Source organism: Bombina bombina, chromosome 1 (assembly GCF_027579735.1).
Source record: "Bombina bombina isolate aBomBom1 chromosome 1, aBomBom1.pri, whole genome shotgun sequence".
Taxonomy (NCBI): Eukaryota; Metazoa; Chordata; class Amphibia; order Anura; family Bombinatoridae; genus Bombina; species Bombina bombina.
The window spans coordinates 69022523-69044550 of NC_069499.1; the positions used below are offsets into that span (position 1 = coordinate 69022523).

Here is a 22028-nt window from a genome sequence, read left to right on the forward strand (position 1 = left end):
ATCAATGTGCCAAACACAGTGTTAGGAATCCAAGGTCCGTTGGTGGGAGTGCATACCGCCAGAGGTGCATTTAGGTGTAGCAAATTAGGAGATAGTTTCCAAAAAAGGCAAATAGCGTGCTTCGTAGATAAAGGAGTGGAACCCCCACTTTTTAGTGGTCTGGATTAATCGGAATGTGAAGATATGCATCCTGTAAGTCTATTGAGGACATATGATGACCTTGCTGAACAAAAAGGCAGAAAAGTCCTTATAGTCACCATCTTGAAAGTTGGGACCCTTACAAAAAGATTCAAAAACTTCAGATCCAGAACTGGTCAGAATGAATTTTCCTTCTTCGGGACAATGAATAGATTTGAATAAAAACACAGACCCTGTTCCAGAAGTGGAACTGGTACAATTACCCCTGAAAGCTCTAGATCAGGCCTGAGCTTTCACAGAATTTGATGGAACGTGAGAGAGAAAAAAATCTTCTCACAGGAGGTCTTATTCTGAAACCTATTCGATACCCCTGAGAAACAATATTCTGAATCCAAGGATTCTGAATGGATCTTGAAATAATTTCAATCTGCCCCACACCAGTAAAACTGGATTGAGGGTTGCACCTTCATGCAGTCTTCGGGGCTGGCTTTGGCTTCTTATAAGGCATGGATTTATTCCAACTCGAAGATGGCTACCAATTGGAGCCAGAGTCCTTAGGGGAAGGAGAGTTTTTTGTTCTCTATTCTGACGAAAGGAACAAAACCAATTAGAAGCTTTAGATTTACCCTTAGACTTTTTATCTTGGGGCAAGAAAACTCTCTTCCCTCCAGTAATAGTGGAAATAGAATCCAATTGGGAACCAAATAAATTATTACCCTGGAATGATAGAGATAGCATCCTAGATTTAGTTACCATGTCAGCATTCCATGATTTGAGCCATAAAGCTCTTCTATCTAAAATAGACAAAGACATAGATTTAACATCAATCTTGATGATATAAAAAATAGCATCACAGATAAAATGATTAGCATGTTGAAGCAAACGAATAATGCTATGCAAATTAGAATCTTTTTCCCGTTGTGCTAAGCTATCCAACCAAAAAGTTGATGCAGCCGCAACATCAGCCATAGAAATGGCAGGTCTGAGAATATAGCCAGAATGTAAATAAGCTTTCCTTAGATAGGATTCAATTTTCCTATCTAAAGGATCCTTAAAAGGAGTACTATCTTCCATAGGAATAGTAGTACGTCTAGCAAGAGTAGAAATAGCCCCATCAACCTTAGGGACTATTCCCAAAACTCTAATTTAGCCTCTGGCAAAGGATACAACTTTTTAAACCTTAAAGAAGGAACAAAAGAAGTACCAAGCTTAGACCATCCCTTAGCAATCACATCAGAAATAGCATCAGGAACAGGAAAAACCTCAGTAGTCGTCACAGGAGGTTTATAGACATAATTTAAACATTTACTGGATTTATTAATAAGAGGACCAGACTCCTCAATATCCAAAGTTATCAACACTTCTTTTAACAAGGAATATACACAATCTTAAAAAGATAAGATGATTTTTCAGTGTCAATGTCTGAAGTAGGATATTCTGAGTCAGAGAGATCCTCATCAGAGGTGGATATATCAGTACGTTGTCGGTCATTATAAATTTCATCAGTAGTATGAGAAGTTTTAAAAGACCTTTAACGTTTATTTGAAGGCAGAATAGCAGACATAGCCTTCTGTATCGCATCAGCAATATATTTTTTCATATCAACAGGGATATCATGTACTTTAGATGTTGAAGGAATAACCTACTGTACTAGCACTAATAGAAACCTTTTCTGCATGCAAAAGCTTATCATGACAACTGTTACATAGTACAGCTGGAGAAATAATCTCAGCTAACTTACAACAGATACACTTGGCTTTGGTAGAACTGTGTTCAGGCAGCATGGTTCCTACAGCAGCTTCTGAGACAGGATCAGATTGGGACATCTCGTAAAATGTAAAAGAAAAAAATAACAACATTTAAACAAAAATATCTTATTTCTACATATAGCAGTTTCAGGAATAGGAAAAAATGCAAATGCTAAAAATAACAAAAAACAGAATTTATGCTTACCTGATAAATTTCTTTCTTCTGCGATGTACAGAGCCCACGGATTCATCCTAACTTGTGGGATATTGTAGCAAAGAGAGCACCACAGCAGAGCTGTCTATATAGCTCACCCCTTAACTCCACCCCCCAGTCATTCGACCGAAGGCCAAGGAAGAAAAGGAGAAACTATAAGGTGCAGAGGTGACTGAAGTTTACATAAAAAATACTGTCTTGAATAGACAGGGCGGGCCGTGGACTCGGTACATCGCAAAAGAAAGCATAAATTCTTTTTTCTTTTGCAAGATGTACCGAGTCCACGGATTCATCCTAACTTGTGGGATACCAATACCAAAGCTTTAGGACACGGATGAAGGGAGGGACAAGACAGGAACCTAAACGGAAGGCACCACTGCTTGCAAAACCTTTCTCCCAAAAATAGACTCCGAAGAAGCAAAAGTATCAAATTTGTAAAATTTGGAAAGGTATGAAGAGAAGACCAAGTCGCAGCCTTACAAATCTGTTCAACAGAAGCATAATTTTCAAAAGCCCATGTGGAAGCCACCGCTCTAGTGGAGTGAGCTGTAATTCTTTCAGGAGGCTGCTGTCCAGCAGTCTCATAAGCCAAACGGATGATGCTTTTCAGCCAAAAGGAAAGAGAGGTAGCCGTAGCCTTTTGACCTCTACGCTTTCCAGCATAGACAACAAACAAAGAAGATGATTGGCGAAAATCTTTGGTTGCCTGCAAATAAAACTTCAAGGCACAAACCACGTCCAAGTTGTGCAACAGACGGTCCTTCTTAGAAGAAGGATTAGGACACAGAGAAGGAACAATAATTTCCTGATTGATATTCCTGTTAGAAACAACCTTAGGGAGGAACCCAGGTTTGGTACGCAAAACCACCTTGTCAGCATGGAAAACAAGATAAGGCGAGTCACATTGTAATGCAGATAGTTCAGAAACTCTTCGAGCTGAAGAGATAGCAACTAGAAATAGAACTTTCCAAGATAGAAGCTTAATATCTATGGAATGCATGGGTTCAAACGGAACCCCCTGAAGAACTTTAAGAACTAAATTGAGACTCCATGGCGGAGCAATAGGTTTAAACACAGGCTTAATTCTAACTAAAGCCTGACAAAAAGCCCGAACGTCTGAGACATCGGCCAGACGCTTGTGCAACAGAATAGACAAAACAGATATCTGTCCCTTTAAGGAACTAGTGGACAATCCTTTCTCCAATCCTTCTTGGAGAAAAGACAAAATCCTAGGAATCCTGATCTTACTCCGTGATTAGCCTTTGGATTCACACCAAAAAAGATATTTATGCCATATCTTATGATAGATCTTCCCGGTGACAGGCTTTCGAGCCTGAATCAAGGTATCTATGACCAACTCAGAGAAACGCCGCTTTGATAAAATCAAGCTTTCAATCTCCAAGCAGTCAGTTGCAGAGAAATTAGATTTGGATGCTTGAATGGACCTTGAATCAAAAGGTTCCGTCTCAGTGGCAGAGTCCATGGTGGCAGAGATGACATGTCCACCAGGTCTGCATACCAAGTCCTGCGTGGCCACGCAGGCGCTATCAAAATCACTGAAGCTCTCTCCTGTTTGATTCTGGCAATCAGACGCGGAAGGAGATGGAATGGTGGAAACACATAAGCCAGGTTGAATGACCAGGGTACTGCTAGAGCATCTATCAGTACTGCCTGAAGATCCCTTGAACTGGATCCGTAACAAGGAAGTTTGGTGTTCTGACGAGACGCCATCAGATCCAATTCTGGTGTGCCCCATAGCTGAACCAGTTGAGCAAACACCTCCGGATGGAGCTCCCACTCCCCGGATGAAAAGTCTGACGACTTAGAAAATCTGCCTCCCAGTTCTCCACCCCTGGGATATAGATCGCTGATAGATGGCAAGAGTGAGTCTCTGCCCATCGGATTATCCTGGAAACTTCTATCATCGCCAAGGAACTCCATGTTCCCCCCTGATGATTGATATAAGCTACAGTCGTGATGTTGTCCGACTGAAACCTGATGAATCCGGCCGAAGCCAGCTGAGGCCACGCCTGAAGAGCATTGAATATCGCTCTTAATTCCAGAATATTTATCGGTAGGAGGGCCTCCTCCTGAGTCCACAAACCCTGTGCTTTCAGGTAATTCCAGACTGCATCCCAGCCCAGTAGGCTGGCGTCCGTTGTCACAATAACCCACGCTGGCCTGCGGAAACACATTCCCCTGGACAGGTGATCTTGTGACAACCACCAAAGAAGAGAGTCTCTGGTCTCTTGATCCAGATTTATCTGAGGAGATAAATCTGCATAATCCCCATTACAATGTTTGAGCATGCATAGTTGCAGTGGTCTGAGATGCAAACGAGCAAACGAAACTATGTCCATTGCCGCTACCATAAGTCCGATTACCTCCATACACTGAGCCACTGACGGCCGAGGAATGGAATGAAGAGCTCGGCAGGTGGTTAAAATATTTGATTTCCTGACCTCCGTCAGAAATATTTTCATGTCGACCGAATCTATCAGAGTTCCCAGGAATGGAACTCTTGTGAGAGGAATAAGAACTCTTTTTCACGTTCACCTTCCACCCATGAGATCTTAGAAAGGCCAACACTAAGTCCGTGTGAGACTTGGCAAGTTGGAAAGTCGACGCTTGAATTAAGATGTCGTCTAGATAAAGTGCCACTGCTATGCCCCTCGGCCTTAGGACCGCCAGAAAGGACCCTAGCACCTTTGTGAAGATTCTTGGTGCCGTGGTCAACCCGAAGGGAAGAGCCACAAACTGGTAATGCCTGTCCAGAAAGGCAAACCTGAGGAACTGGTGATGATCTTTGTGGATAGCAATGTGTAGATACGCATCCTTTAGATCCATGGTAGTCATATATTGAACCTCCTGGATCATTGGTAAAATAGTCCGAATGGTCTCCATCTTGAAGGATGGAACTCTTAGGAATTGGTTTAGGATCTTGAGATCTAGAATTGGTCTGAAGGTTCCCTCTTTTTTGGGAACCACAAACAGATTGGAGTAGAAACCTTGCCCCTGTTCTGTTTTCGGAACTGGGCAGATCACTCCCATGGTAAAAAGGTCTTCTACACAGCGTAAGAACGCCTCTCTTTTTGTCTGGTTTACAGACAATTGAGAAAGATGGAACCTCCCCCTTGGAGGAGAATCTTTGAAATCTAGGAGATACCCCTGGGTTACAATTTCTACGGCCCAGGAGTCCTGAACATCTGTTGCCCAGGCCTGAGCAAAGAGAGAAAGTCTGCCCCCTACTTGATCAGGTCCCGGATCGGGGGCTACCCCTTCATGCTGTCTTAGTGGCAGCAGCAGGCTTTTTGGCCCGTTTACCCTTGTTCCAAGCCTGGTTAGGTCTCCAGGTTGGCTTGGATTGAGCAAAGTTCCCCTCTTGCTTTGCAGCAGGGGAAGAGGAAGCGGGACCACCCTTGAAGTTCCGAAAGGAACGAAAATTATTTCATTTGTTCCTTCTCTTATTTGACTTATCTTGAGGGAGGGCATGACCCTTCCCTCCAGTGATGTCTGAAATGATCTCTTCCAGTACAGGCCCGAATAGGGTCTGTACTGGCAGTTTAGATAAAACCTCTGTGAGGGTAGTATTCATAACTGAAGCCATATCTTGCAAGGTGAAAGAATTAGATGCACTAGAAGTACTTGGCGTCGCTTGTGCGGGTGTAACTGGTTTTGGCACTTGGGGAGAACTAGATGGCGAAACCTGATTTACTTCTGTCCGAGAATCATTTAATGCCAAATTCTTATAAGTCAAAATATGCTGTTTGCAATTTATAGACATATCAGTACAATTGGGACACATTCTTAGAGGGGGTTCCACAATGGCTTCTAAACAAATTGAACAATGAGTTTCCTCAGTGTCAGACATGTTTAACAGGCTAGTAATGAAGCGAGCAAGCTTGAAAAACACTTTATTTAATGAAAAAAACACAATGTGCAAAAACGGTACTGTACCTTTAAGAGAAAAAAAGGCATACATAAACTGCAAAACAGGTTAAAATTGCTTCAAAAATTCCGAAATTTTAACAGTACACCCACTAAGCTTTAGAAGGATTGCACCACAAGTAACAAAGCAATAGACCCTCCAGGCAGAAATCTTCATCTATATCCTGCCTGAGAGTAAATAGTACAACACCGGTACCATTTAAAAATAACAAACACTTGATTGAAGATAAAATAAAACTAACAGTTTAACACCTCTTCTCTTTACCCTTCCTGCTTACAGCCAGCAAAGAGAATGACTGGGGGTGGAGTTAAGGGGGGAGCTATAAAGACAGCTCTGCTGTGGTGCTCTCTTTGCTACTTCCTGTCAGGAAGGACAATATCCCACAAGTTAGGATGAATCTGTGGACTCGGTACATCTTGCAAAAGAAAAGCAAATAGCATAGCCCTCTGAGCATAAAGAAGGCAAGGAGCATATAGGAAGTGAGGTAAAAAAGAAATTTATGCTTACCTGATAAATTTATTTCTTTTATGATATGCAAAGTCCACGGGTTTCATCCTTACTTGTTATTATCCTCCTGCTAACAGGAATTGGCAAAGAGCACCACAGCAGAGTTGTTATATAGCTCCTCTCCCCAGTCATTCGACCGAAAGTATAGGAAGAGAAAGGAAAAGCTAAAAGGTGCAGAGGTGACTGAAGTTTTGAAAAAATAAAATAAATCCTGTCTTAAAGTGACAGGGTGGGCCATGGACTCGGCATATCGTAAAAGAAATCAATTTATCAGGTAAGCATACATTTCCTTTTCTTTTACAAGATATGCCGAGTCCACGGGTTTCATCCTTACTTGTGGGATACCAATACCAAAGCTTTAGGACACGGATGAAAGGAAGGGACAAGACAGGAACCTAAACGGAAGGCACCACTGCTTGAAGAACCTTTCTCCCAAAAATAGCCTCAGAAGAAGCAAAAGTATCACATTTTTAAAATTTGGAAAAAGTATGAAGGGAGGACCAAGTCGCAGCCTTACAAATCTGTTCAACAGAAGCATCGTTTTTGAAAGCCCATGTAGAAACTCTAGTAGAATAAGCCGTAATTTTTTCAGGAGGCTGCTGTCCAGCAGTCTCATATGCCAGGCGGATGATGCTTTTCAGCCAAAAAGAGAGAGGTAGCCGTAGCTTTTTGACCCCTACGTTTTCCAGAATAAACAACAAAAAGAAAGGATGTTTGTCTGAAATCCTTGGTCGCTTGTAAGTAAAACTTTAAAAGCACAGACCCCATCCAAGTTATGTAATAGACGTTCCTTCTTAGAAGAAGGATTAGGACACAAGGAAGGAACAACAATTTCCTTATTAATATTCTTATCTGAAACAACCTTAGGAAGGAATCCAGGTTTAGTACGTAAAACCACCTTATCAGAATGGAATATGAGATAAGGTGAATCACATTGTAAAGCAGAAAGCTCAGAAACTCTTCGAGCAGAAGAGATAGCAAGTAAAAATAAAACCTTCCAAGATAACAGTTTAATATCTATGGAATGCATGGGTTAAAACGGAACCCCTTGAAGAACCTTAAGAACTAAATTCAGACTCCATGGGGGAACAACAGATTTAAAAACAGGCTTGATTCTGATTAAAGCCTGACAAAAAGACTGAATGTCTGGGACATCCGCCAGACGCTTGTGTAATAAAAATTGACAAAGCAGAAATTTGTCCTTTGAAAAACTAGCAGATAATCCTTTTTCCAATCCTTCTTGGAGAAAGGACAAGATCCTAGGAATCCTAATCTTACTCCATGAGTAAGCCTTGGATTCACACCAATAAAGATATTTACGCCATATTTTATAGTAAATCTTTCTAGTGACAGGCTTGCGAGCCTGAATCAGAGTATCAATGACCGACTCAGAGAATCCCCGCTTAGATAAGATCAAGCGTTCAATCTCCAGGCAGTCAGCTGCAGAGAATTTAGATTTGGATGTTGGAACGGACCTTGAATGAGAAGGTCCTGTCTCAATGGCAGTTTCCACGGTGGCAGAGACGACATGTCCACTATATCCGCATACCAAGTCCTGCGTGGCCACGCAGGCGCCATTAGAATTACTGAAGCTCTCTCCTGTTTGATTCTTGCAATCACACGAGGCAGGAGAGGAAATGGTGGAAACACATAAGCCAGGTTGAACGACCAAGGTACTGCTAGAGCATCTATCAGTACAGCCTGGGGATCCCTTGACCTGGACCCGTAGCGTGGAAGTTTGGCATTCTGTCGAGATGCCATCAGATCCAATTCCGGTGTGCCCAATTGATGAATCAACAATCTGACGACTTAGAAAATCCGCCTCCCAGTTCTCTACTCCTGGGATATAGATTGCTGATAAATGGCAAGAGTGAATCACTGCCCATCGGATTATCTTTGATACCTCTATCATCGCAAGAGAACTTCTTGTTCCCCCCGATGATTGATATATGCTACAGTCGTGACATTGTCCGACTGGAATCTTATGAACTTGGTCAGTGCCAACTGAGGCCACGCCTGAAGCGCATTGAATATTGCTCTCAGTTACAGAATATTGATTGGAAACTGAGACTGTCGGAGTCCAAGTTCCCTGAGCCTTCAGGGAATTCCAGACTGCACCCCAGCCCAAGAGGCTGGCGTCCGTTGTCACTATTACCCATGATGGTCTGTGGAAGCACATTCCCTGGGACAGATGACCCTGTGACAACCACCAAAGAAGAGAGTCTCTGGTCTCTTGATCCAGATTTATCTGAGATGAATTTGCATAATCCCCATTCCACTGTCTGAGCATGCACAGTTGCAGTGGCCTGAGATGAAAGCGAGCGAACGGGACGATGTCCATCGCTGCTACCATTAATCCAATGACCTCCATACACTGCGCCACTGATGGCCGAGGAATGGACTGAAGAGCTCGGCAAGTATTTAGAATCTTTGATTTTCTGACCTCGGTCAGAAATATTGCTGAAAAAAAGACCCTTGCACCTTGCCACAGCTCTGCTTTGGCATCTACCTGCCCCCCAGAAACCTGCCAAACGAATCAACACCAATCCGGATAGTATAGAACACAGATAGGGCCCAACCGGAGTTAATGTCTGCTGTCTCCTTCAAAATAAACTGCGCAACTGAGGCGCGAAAATAGGCCCCGCCCACAACGGACGCCGCGCTAAAAAAACTCAACTACTGCATGAGAAGCGGTTAATAACAGCCATGTCGTCCCCAAACTAAATATTTACCAAATAAAGTTTCTTTCAAGAGCCCTTATCAAAGGTCATATGTAAAACAAAATCCCAGTGTCAATAATATGCTGGGTTTATAAAGTGCTGCAAAAATGTCTGTTGAAAACACCCATTAGGACAGTAACTCCTTTTTGCTGCTTACCTTGTTCCCATTATAAGGAACTAATACAGCCAATTCTGACATACAAAGTTTCCTCAGAAAATAAAAGGCTGAAACATACCTCAAATGCTGCAAGAGACAGTCCTCTACACTGAAGATCTTTCCCATATTACCTTCAGATCTGTGGGAACCATAACTGACCTTAGTAACTGTTGCTAAGATCATCAATTTCAGGGAGAAATCTTCTTCCATAGCCTCCCTGATCAAAATAGTACCCACAGCTGAGTGTGTCTTAAACAATGATACATACTTACCGAAAGACACCCATTCACATATAGCAGATAGCCAAACCAGTACTGAAAACTATCAGCAGAGGTAATGGAATGTAAGAGTAAATAGTCTATCTGAAAAGGGAGGTAGAAGATGAATTCCTACGACCGATAACAGAGAATACTCTCTTTACATCCCTCTGACAAACACTGTACTCAGAGGAATTGGGCTTCAGAATGCTTAGAAGCGCTTATCATAGAAGAAATCATAAAAATCAAGCACAAACTTACTTCACCACCTCCATAGGAGGCAAAGTTCGTAAAACTGAATTGTGGGTGTGGGGAGGGGTGTATTTATAGGCATTTTGATTTTTGGGAAACTTTGCCCCTCCTGGTAGGATTGTATATCCCATACTTCACTAGCTCATGGACTCTTGCCATTACATGAAAGAAAAATATATAAGCAATTAGGGTCATAGAACTAAAAACAGGGGTGTGAAGCGGTTTAGCACGCAGGGTGTTGAACACCTCTAGCTTTTGTGTAAAAATTGTACTTAACTGATGCACTCTAGAGGCAAAGAAGCAAATTTAGTAACCTAGGCATTTAAAATTATGAAAATTGTATAAACCAGTAATTTGATTTGCAAAACTGTACATCTAAAAAAACAATAAAAAAAAATTAAAGTGAAAATCAGCCTAACTTGAAAGATCTTAATAAATTCATATGTAATTTATAAAAAACAAACAAACAAAGAAGAAACAGGGAAGGCAATTGAAGTATTGTCTCTACAACAGGTTCTCAATCTCTGGTTATGTGAATAATGTTCACAGCTAGCGTTTGTTAATTCTTCTAATATAAAGGGCCATTCTAGTGCAAAAACTGCTCTAATTTGACATGCAACTTTTTAACCTCTTCAAAGGGGTTGAACACATGGCAAGTTTCACTTGAACAGAACTGCTGGCCCAGAACTAGGAACAGAGGCTGAGCCAATCAGCAGCAGTAGTCGCAAAACCCTGCCAATTGCTAGCTGTGTTTAAGCTTTAGCAGCTGCAGAGATTGCAGTACAGAGCAGGATTGTTCTGTGTTTAAACCCTTTCGGCAGGTTAAACACAGAACTGCAGTATCGATAGGGCAAAAATTACATGCACTAACAAATCAAAGAATGCCAATTGAAATTCAAAATCTTTCAACAAGGTTAACACCCATTTTTAAAGTTTACATCCAAGTACACTTTAAAGTGTACAAAAGTAATAATATAAAAAGGTATGTACCATATCTATGTTGTAAACTACTAATCAAATATATAAACAGAAAAATCTCAACAAAAGAATAAATTAATTAAAAGTAGGGTCATTTACACTGTCTGGCAATAACTTACCATGTGAACTACTTCTGGGTAAATAGGTTCCGTAATCACATTTCGATTGTGTGTTATGTATTCTACCATTTCACTCAAAGCAGCTCTCTTTACTTCTTTCCATTTGAGGTCACTTAGGGGATCAGAAACAAAGTCAAAAAGAACACAACACTGCCGCAATTTCTGGATAAAAAGCTTTTCTTGTTCTGCTGGGGGCACATCTGGAAAAAGAAAAAAACTAAAATGTAAAATCTATCACTGTTAAAATACAAAAATGTATGCTTTTATTTTCTTTTAGGATGGTGAGAGTCCACGAGCTATGACAAGTGGAATTGAATTCCTGCCACTAGGAAGAGGCAAACAACCCCAACAACAAGAGCTATTAAGCCTTCCCACCTCACTGTACTACTCAGTTTAAAAGGGAAATTTTCTTAGCATAAATGTTTTGGCGATGATACATTTATATAGCACATCTGGGAATGTTTTTATAAAAATATTCAGTTTTGCTTATTTTCTTTTTTAATAACATTGGGCTGATTTTCAAAAACCTAACCAAGCCCCAAAGTTTTAGATTTATACTGATGTCTAGAAATCTTTCATATGCAGGGGAGGGGGGGGGGGGGGGGGGTCCTGCTGTTTTTGTTTTCCCATGTCCTTTCATTGGGTGTCCCAGCCTAACTTTATCAACGGTGCTAAACTGGGAGCTTCTAATTATGTTTTGAAAAGGTTTTATACTGGATTTTTATATCAGTATCTGTGCATATTCTTCTTTATAGTAGTGTCACGCAGTTATATGAAAATTGGTGTATGCTGTCCCTTTACCGTATAGCTGAGCAGAGGAAAAGGACAGGTAGGAAAGACAAAGCAGGGTATTAAAAGTTGTGCAAATAAAACGGTCACCAAAATAAAAGAAATTGAGCGGGGGCTCGTGTACTCTAACCATCCTGAAAGAAAATAATTTATTAGGCAAGCATACATTTTGTCTTCTTTCATATGATGGTAAGAGTTCACAAGCCTTGACATGTGGGATCTAATACCCAAGTATATTCATACACTTTTTACCTATGTGATAACCTTGTATATAAGCTTCTGCAGACTGCCCCCATATTTCAGTTCTTTTGACAGACTTGCATTCACGTGCATGAGCTCAATGTTATCTACAGGTGAAACTCGAAAAATTAGAATATTGTGCAAAAGTTCATTTATTTCACTAATGCAATTTAAAAGGTGAAACTAATATATGAGAGAGACTCATTACATGCAAAGCAAGATAGTTCAAGCTGTGATTTGTCATTATTGTGATGATTATGGCTTACAGCTCATGAATACCCCAAATCCACAATCTCAGAAAATTAGAATATTACAGGCAATCAATAAAACAAGGATTGTACATAGAACAATATCAGACCTCTGAAAAGTATAAGCATGCATACTGTGTGTACTCAGTACTTGGTTTGGGCACCTTTTGCAGCAATTACTGCCTTAATGCGTCATGGCATGGAAGCTATCAACTTGTGGCACTGCTAGGTGTTATGGAAGACCAGGATGCTTCAAAAGCGGCCTTCAGCTCTTCTGCATTGTTCGGTCTCATGTTTCATCTTTCTCTTGGCAATGCCCCATTGATTCTCTATGGGGTTCAGGTCAGGCGAGTTTGCTGGCCAATCAAGCACAGTAATCCCACGGTCATTGAACCAGGTTTTGGTGCTTTTGGCAGTGTGGGCAGGTGCCAAGTCCTGCTGGAAAATGAAGTCAGCATCCCCATAGTGCTAGTCTGCGGAAGGAAGAATGAAGTGCTCCAAAATCTCCTGGTAGACGGCTGCGTTGACCCTGGAAATAATGAAGCACAGTGGATCAACACCAGCAGATGACATGGTTTCCAAAATCAACACAGACTGTGGAAACTTCACACTGGACTTCAAGCATCTTGCAGTGTGTGCCTCTCCATTCTTCCTCTATACTCTGGGTCCTTGGTTTCCAAATGAGATGCAAAATTTGCTCTCATCAGAAAAGAGGACTTTGGACCACTGAGCAACAGACCAGGTCTGTTTTTCTTTAGCCTAGGTAAGACGCTTCTGACGTTGTTTGTTGTTCAGGAGTGGCTTGACAAGAGGAATACAACATTTGAAGCCCATGTCCAGGATCCGTCTGTGTGTGGTGGCTCTTGATGCACTGACTCCAGCTTTAGTCCACTCCTTGTGAAAGTCCAACACTTTTGAATGGCCTTTTCCTGACAATCCTCTCCAGGCTGCAGTCATCCCTGCTGCTTGTGCACCTTTTTCTTCCACACTTTTCCCTTCCAAATAACTTTCTATTAATGTGCTTTGATACAGCACTTTGGGAACATCCAACTTCTTTTGCAATTACATTTTGAGGCTTTCCCTCCTTATGGAGGGTGTCAATGATGGTTTTCTGCACAACTGTCAGGTCAGCAGTCTTTCCCATGATTGTGATTCCTACTGAACCATACTGAGAGACCATTTAAAGGCTCAGGAACCCTTTGCAGGTGTTATGGCTTAATTAGCTGATTAGAGTGGGACACTTTGAGCCTAGAATATTGCACCTTTTCACAATATTCTAATTTTCTGAGATTGTGGATTTGGGGTTTTCATGAGCTGTAAGTCATAATCATCACAATTATGACAAATCACGGCTTGAACTATCTTGCTTTGTATGTAATGAGTCTATCTCATATTAGTTTCACCTTTTAAGTTACATTAGTGAAATAAATGAACTTTTGCACAATATTCTAATTTTTCGAGTTTCACCTGTATATGAAACACATGAACCAACGCCCTCTAGTGGTGAAAAACTGTCAAAATGCATTTAGATTAGAGGCAGCCTTCAAGGTCTAATAAATAAGCATATGAACCTCCTAGGTTTAGCTTTCAACTAAGAGTACCAAGAGAACAAAGCAAAATTGGTGATAAAAGTAAATTGGAAAGTTGTTTGCATGCCCTTTCTGAATCATGAAAGTTTTTTTGGGACTTGACTGTCCCTTTAAGTGTAGTTTCCCTTTAACATTTACCAAGTGAGATGAACGAGAACTTATTTTCCACCCAAGTTTTGCAAAAGTGGATTTACAAACATCCAGTTTGTACAGGGAAAAGTGCTGCCTGACAAAGATCAGCCAGTGATATATGAGCTTCTATTGCCAAGTTTTATTACAGTCTTTAGCTCTGTCAACATAATAATATAGACATCTGAAAACATTCTGTCAATATAAACATGTCTGGACAATGTATAAAAATCCAAATAACCTTCAAAATGGACATGAAAGTCAAAATTTTACTCATGATTCACACATGCATCTCACAAACATACCAAGAATGAAACAGAAACATTTCAAATATGGACCCATGAGATGAACAAACAGATTAACACTTGTCTGACATTCACTGCTGTGTTCCTTGGCACATGCAAATATCTTCTTATTTGTCACCTTCAATAGCGTCAGCAATACTACCATAAAGGCAGTATTCACACAGTCACCTCTGAACAGCTGAATTTGAGATCTTTCTGTTGCTTGAACAAAGTGAAGAATTTATTTGGTCTCTAATCTGAGGTGCAATAAATAGTCTATTTCTGATTCTGGTGACTAATTAAAATAATCCGCACAACAGAGAGAACTCTTAATCTGCCTTTCCTGCGGCCATCCTCATGACAGCCCGTTTCATCATACAGATTAATGGTTTTTGAAAAGGTACCTGAAGAAACTTGATATTTTTCTAGATTTATTGACCTTCATGTCTTAAGGCAATGAAGACATTGCCATTTGCCAAGGTTAGCTGTTCTTGCCATATTATGGAATACTACAACCAGAAATTATGGACTTCTACCTAGGGCTTTTTTGGACCAACCATACCTTGTTACAACACAACAGAATGGCTTTAGGAATCAATGACAACATACATTTTCAAAATTCAGACATTTACTTTGTGTTCCCTTTATACCATCAGGTTTTGTGGTTCAACAAATTTCACTAAAATTCTAAACAGAAACCCATTTTTAGTTTTGTAAACACAACAATATGCAGGGCTAAAAATATAGTAATCAACGCTCACCAATACAAAAAAATGACATGCTTTAACACACCATTTTTGTATTAGAATATCCCTTTAAATCTAAGTAAACACAACATGACTCCAATGATGCACCATCAATAAAATCTGTTAAATTGCATTAACTCCCAGCATATTGGTAACCAGAAGTTGGTCACCTTTTATTACATCATTTTGTTGTGCCACTGAGTAATAGCTAATTTAATTTTAAATGATCACATGACCAATCGGTACACTATGCAGAAAGAATGCTGTAATTCTGGAAAATCCTAATACAGCATATATCTCCCCATCGCCACTAAGAACACGTCAAACTCAGAATGACTGTAAGCTTATGCCCTTCCCTATTAAAATTCATATTGCCTTCTACAATTCAACACTTTGCTAATTAAAAGTACATGCAAGTCAGTATTAAACTTTCATGATTCAGAAAGGACAAGCAATTTTCAAAATAACAGATCAAATTTACTTAAATCTCTTGGCATCTTGTATTAATAGGCATACTTAGATAGGTTCAGGAGCATGAAGATGTTGAGTACTATATGGCAGGATTGTTTGCAATGCATCATTTTGAGTTAACTTTTCCTATAAAGAACAGGCTTGCCACAGTATAGATTAATACTATGTGCCTACTTTTATGTTGAAGGGACAGGAACAAGGCAAGTGCAAAGTATTTTATAAACTAAGGCAAAAACATATTATGCGACCCCTAAACAAAATGTACCCCATCAGTGTACGTGTGTATGTGTATATCTATCTATCTATCTATCTATCTATCTATATATATATATATATATATATATATATATATATATACACACACACACACACACACACACAGAAAACCTGGGTATGAGAATTGTGCATGTCTAGCATTCTATGGCAGTAGTATTAACAATGTTATACATTGTTGCAAATATAAGAAATCAATGTTTTTTCAGGGAGCTCTAAAATAACCAGACCAGCTGGAGGTTGTGGATTTCAGTCATGAAGTATAAAATCTTACATGCTGAAAGTTCCTTTATTTGTCTGAAGCGTTCAGTGCGCTAAGTGCCTCAGGCAGCCCACGGCAAAATGCTATTTTGCTGGGATTTGATTTTAGCCAATAGCGTGCTAGCTATCTAGCATAAATGCAAGCTGGCCCGCGTGGTTATTGGCTAAGAGGTGGAAACGTCACCTCACAGCAAAATAGCATTCTGCCGTGGGCTGCCTGAGGTGCTCAGCATGGAGAGCGCTTCAGATAAATAAAGGAACTTTCAGCATGAAGTATTTTATACTTCATGACTTAAAGTCCCCTTTATTTGTTCCATGGGCAAATCCTAGCATTTCAAACATGCTAGGATTTACTGTAACTTTATGTTAAGCACTTGTTAACCTATTAGTTGTAAATAGTTCCCACTGCAGCTATGTAATGAATGCAGTGTTAAAGGGATACTGAACTCTAAAAATGTCTCCCCTTGAAAGTGGCACATTTTACCTTCTGGAGTGTATTTGTTTACAAAAATCTACTTTACATATATTTGATATTTAAAATAGCTACATTTGCCGGTTATATCCCTGTCTGTACTGAAAATATAGCACTGATTAATCTCCTTGTGGGGGTATGAGGAGGGAGAGATTTTTTATGTGAAATAGCTACTAATGCTTATTCAACTCCCCACTTATAACTAGCATTTCAGTACCTAAATGTATAAATACTTGCATGTTCAGCAGACTGTTATGGACATGTCCTAGGTGACTATTTTAAGAAGCAAACAACTATTTCACATAAAGAAGTAAACATGAAGGAACAATTTCCCATACATTGTAATGCTCTGTAGTAGGTAAGTCATTTGGAACATATTAAGGAGAAACCAATGTTATACTAGTGTTCCTTAATGTCCATATGGGGTAGTTGCTCCTCCCCTTGTGAAATAAAACTGATTTAAAAGTAAATTTTTTTGCTTATTTTCTCAAAAACAGTTTATTATACTTGGTCTCCCTTTAAGAGTAAATTAACCCTCACCTTAAAAGGGACAGCAAAAGTAAAATAATGTTTGGGAAGTAGGCAATAATTGAAAGCTTTTACTTCCAATCCATTTTCTCCAGCTATTTTTATTAAATAAAACTGCAGGTGAACTGTGCAGTCATAATTATTTGAAGTGGGCAGTACAACTTGGCTGTACTGTCTGTCTGAATGAATTAAATCAAATAAAAACAGAAAAACAAAAATGTATGCTTACCTAATAAATTAATTTCTTTCATGGTGGTGAGAGTCCATGAGCCATTACTCTTGGGCTTATACTCCTGGCAAAGGAGTAGGCAACAATTCCCAGAGTACTTAATCCCTTCCACCTCTCTGGCATGCTAGTCTGATGAATAGCCAAGTAAATAGAAGTAGAAAATGTATATATATATATATATATATATATATATATTCCTTGTACCCATGGGAAGCGCTGCGGAATCTGTCAGCGCTTTATAAATAAAGAAAAATAATAATAATAATATATATATATATATATATATATATATATATATATATATATATATACATATACATATACACACACACATATATACACACACAGGTGGCTCTTGGTTTACAACGATTCAATTTGCGCCGTTTCAGAATAACGCCCCTTTTTCAGTCATGTGACTGCTATTGAAAAGCATTGAGAAGCAGTGCATTCATGAAAATAGCCAGTAGGTGGAGCTGTCTGCTTGTGTTGCAGCAAAAACAAGCAAGCCAGACGTGATCAATGGATCAGCTTTCAAAGTAACAAGATCTAGCAGCCACTTCCCTTAGCTGCAGATTCAATGCAGAGAACTGTTTGCAGAAAAAGGCAAGTAAAAAAAACAGAATTTATGCTTACCTGATAAATTACTTTCTCCAACGGTGTGTCCGGTCCACGGCGTCATCCTTACTTGTGGGAATATCTCTTCCCCAACAGGAAATGGCAAAGAGTCCCAGCAAAGCTGGCCATATAGTCCCTCCTAGGCTCCGCCCACCCCAGTCATTCGACCGACGGACAGGAGGAAAAATATAGGAGAAACCATATGGTACCGTGGTGACTGTAGTTAGAGAAAATAATTCATCAGACCTGATTAAAAAACCAGGGCGGGCCGTGGACCGGACACACCATTGGAGAAAGTAATTTATCAGGTAAGCATAAATTCTGTTTTCTCCCACATTGGTGTGTCCGGTCCACGGCGTCATCCTTACTTGTGGGAACCAATACCAAAGCTTTAGGACACGGATGAAGGGAGGGAGCAAATCAGGTTACCTAAACGGAAGGCACCACGGCTTGCAAAACCTTTCTCCCAAAAATAGCCTCCGAAGAAGCAAAAGTATCAAATTTGTAAAATTTGGCAAAAGTGTGCAGTGAAGACGAAGTCGCTGCCTTACATATCTGATCAACAGAAGCCTCGTTCTTGAAGGCCCATGTGGAAGCCACAGCCCTAGTGGAGTGAACTGTGATTCTTTCAGGAGGCTGCCGTCCGGCAGTCTCATAAGCCAATCGGATGATGCTTTTAAGCCAAAAGGAAAGAGAGGTAGAAGTCGCTTTTTGACCTCTCCTTTTACCAGAATAGACGACAAACAGAGAAGATGTTTGTCTGAAATCTTTTGTAGCTTCTAAATAGAATTTTAGAGCACGGACTACGTCCAAATTGTGTAACAAACGTTCCTTCTTTGAAACTGGATTCGGACACAAAGAAGGTACAACTATCTCCTGGTTAATATTTTTGTTAGAAACAACCTTTGGAAGAAAACCAGGCTTAGTACGCAAAACCACCTTATCTGCATGGAACACCAGATAGGGCGGAGAACACTGCAGAGCAGATAACTCTGAAACTCTTCTAGCAGAAGAAATAGCAACCAAAAACAAAACTTTCCAAGATAACAACTTAATATCTATGGAATGTAGAGGTTCAAACGGAACCCCTTGAAGAACTGAAAGAACTAGATTTAAACTCCAGGGAGGAGTCAAAGGTCTGTAAACATAGCTCCCAGTCGTTTGTGTAGTAAGACAGATAAAGCAGAAATCTGTCCCTTTAGAGAACTCGCAGATAATCCTTTATCCAAACCTTCTTGCAGAAAGGAAAGAATCTTAGGAATTTTTTATCTTATTCCAAGGGAATCCCTTGGATTCACACCAGCAGATATATCTTTTCCATATTTTATGGTAAATCTTTCTAGTTACCGGTTTTCTGGCCTGAACCAGAGTATCAATCACCGAATCTGAAAACCCACGCTTTGATAGAATCAAGCGTTCAATCTCCAAGCCGTCAGCTGGAGGGAGACCAGATTTGGATGTTCGAATGGACCCTGAACAAGAAGGTCCTGTCTCAAAGGTAGCTTCCATGGTGGAACCGATGACATATTCACCAGGTCTGCATACCAAGTCCTGCGTGGCCACGCAGGAGCTATCAAGATCACCAAGGCCCTCTCCTGTTTGATCCTGGCTACCAGCCTGGGAATGAGAGGAAACGGTGGAAACACATAAGCTAGGTTGAAGGTCCAAGGCGCTACTAGTGCATCCACTAGAGTCGCCTTGGGATCCCTGGATCTGGACCCGTAGCAAGGAACCTTGAAGTTCTGACGAGACGCCATCAGATCCATGTCTGGAATGCCCCATAATTTAGTCAACTGGGCAAAAATCTCCGGGTGGAGTTCCCACTCCCCCGGATGGAATGTCTGACGACTCAGATAATCCGCTTCCCAGTTTTCCACACCTGGGATGTGGATAGCAGATAGATGGCAGGAGTGATTCTCCGCCCATTGTATTATTTTGGTTACTTCTTTCATCGCCAGGGAACTCCCTGTTCCCCCCTGATGATTGATATACGCAACAGTCGTCATGTTGTCTGATTGGAATCTTATGAATCTGGCCTATGCAAGCTGAGGCCAAGCCCTGAGAGAATTGAATATCGCTCTTAGTTCCAGAATGTTTATCGGGAGAAGAGACTATTCCCAAGACCATAGTCCCTGAGCTTTCAGGGATTCCCAGACCGCACCCCAGCCCACTAGACTGGCGTCGGTCGTGACAATGACCCACTCTGGTCTGCGGAAGCTCATTCCCTGGGATAGGTGGTCCAGGGATATCCACCAACGGAGTGAATCTCTGGTCTTCTGATCTACTTGAATCACTGGAGACAAGTCTGTATAGTCCCCATACCACTGTTTCAGCATGCACAGTTGTAATGGTCTGAGATTAATTTGCGCAAAAGGAACTATGTCCATTGCTGCAACCATCAACCCTACTACTTCCATGCACTGAGCTATGGAAGGACGTGGAACAGAATGAAGAACTTGACAAGCGCTTGGAAGTTTTGACTTTCTGACATCTGTCAGAAAGATCCTCATTTCTAAGGAATCTATTATTGTTCCCAAGAAGGGAACTCTTGTTTACGGAGACAGAGAACTTTTTTCTATGTTCACCTTCCATCCGTGAGATCTGAGAAAGGCCAGAACGATGTCTGTATGAGCCTTTGCTTTTGAAAGGGACGACGCTTGTATTAGAATGTCGTCCAAGTATGGTACTACTGCAATGCCCCTCGGTCTTAGAACCGCTAGAAGGGACCCGAGTACCTTTGTGAAAATCCTTGGAGCAGTGGCTAATCCGAATGGGAGGGCCACAAACTGGTAATGTTTGTCCAGAAAGGCGAACCTTAGGAACTGATGATGTTCTTTGTGGATAGGAATATGTAGGTACGCATCCTTTAGATCCACGGTAGTCATAAATTGACCTTCCTGGATAGTGGGTAGAATCGTTCGAATGGTTTCCATTTTGAACGATGGTACCCTGAGAAATTTGTTTAGGATCTTTAAATCCAGAATTGGTCTGAAGGTTCCCTCTTTTTTGGGAACTACGAACAGATTTGAGTAAAATCCCATTCCTTGTTCCGTCATTGGAACTGGGTGTATCACTCCCATCTTTAACAGGTCTTCTACACAATGTAAGAACGTCTGTTTCTTTATTTGGTTTGAGGATAAGTGAGACATGTGGAACCTTCCCCTTGGGGGTAGTTCCTTGAATTCCAGAAGATAACCCTGAGAAACTATTTCTAGCGTCCAGGGATCCTGAACATCTCTTGCCCAAGCCTGAGCAAAGAGAGAGAGTCTGCCCCCCACTAGATCCGGTCCCGGATCGGGGGCTACTCCTTCATGCTGTTTTGTTAGCGGTAGCAGGCTTCTTGGTCTGCTTACCCTTGTTCCAGCCTTGCATCGGTTTCGAGGCTGGTTTGGACTGTGAGGCATTACCCTCTTGCTTAGAGGATGCAGAATTAGAGGCCGGTCCGTTCCTGAAATTACAAAAGGAACGAAAATTAGACTTATTCTTGGCTTTGAAAGGCCTATCTTGTGGGAGGGCGTGACCCTTTCCCCCAGTGATGTCTGAGATAATCTCTTTCAATTCTGGTCCAAAGAGAGTTTTACCCTTGAAGGGGATGTTAAGCAATTTTGTCTTGGATGATACATCCGCTGACCAAGACTTTAGCCAAAGCGCTCTGCGCGCCACAATTGCAAACCCTGAATTTTTCGCCGCTAATCTAGCTAATTGCAAAGCGGCATCTAAAATAAAAGACTTAGCCAACTTAAGTGCGTGAACTCTGTCCATAACCTCCTCATATGGAGTCTCTCTACTGAGCGACTTTTCTAGTTCCTCGAACCAGAACCACGCTGCTGTAGTGACAGGAACAATGCACGAAATAGGTTGTAGAAGGTAAGCTTGCTGTACAAAAATCTTTTTAAGCAAACCTTCCAATTTTTTATCCATAGGATCTTTGAAAGCACAACTATCCTCGATAGGAATAGTAGTGCGCTTGTTTAGAGTAGAAACTGCCCCCTCGACCTTAGGGACTGTCTGCCATAAGTCCTTTCTTAAATATAGGAGGGGGAACAAAAAGGTATGCCGGGCTTCTCCCACTCCTTATTCACTATATCCGCCACCCGCTTGGGTATAGGAAAAGC

General features: G+C 40.9%; 1 protein-coding gene across 3 annotated transcripts in view; it reads right to left on the reverse strand.

Moving 5' to 3' along the window:
- Window positions 1-22028, reverse strand: part of PPP2R5C (protein phosphatase 2 regulatory subunit B'gamma) — a 488552-nt gene that overhangs the window by 327320 nt on the left and 139204 nt on the right. For all 3 annotated transcript variants that reach the window (XM_053697445.1, XM_053697446.1, XM_053697447.1), the window contains one exon: window positions 11040-11239. In XM_053697445.1, the coding sequence (XP_053553420.1) occupies window positions 11040-11239 (200 nt within the window). The remainder of the gene's footprint in view (window positions 1-11039; window positions 11240-22028) is intronic.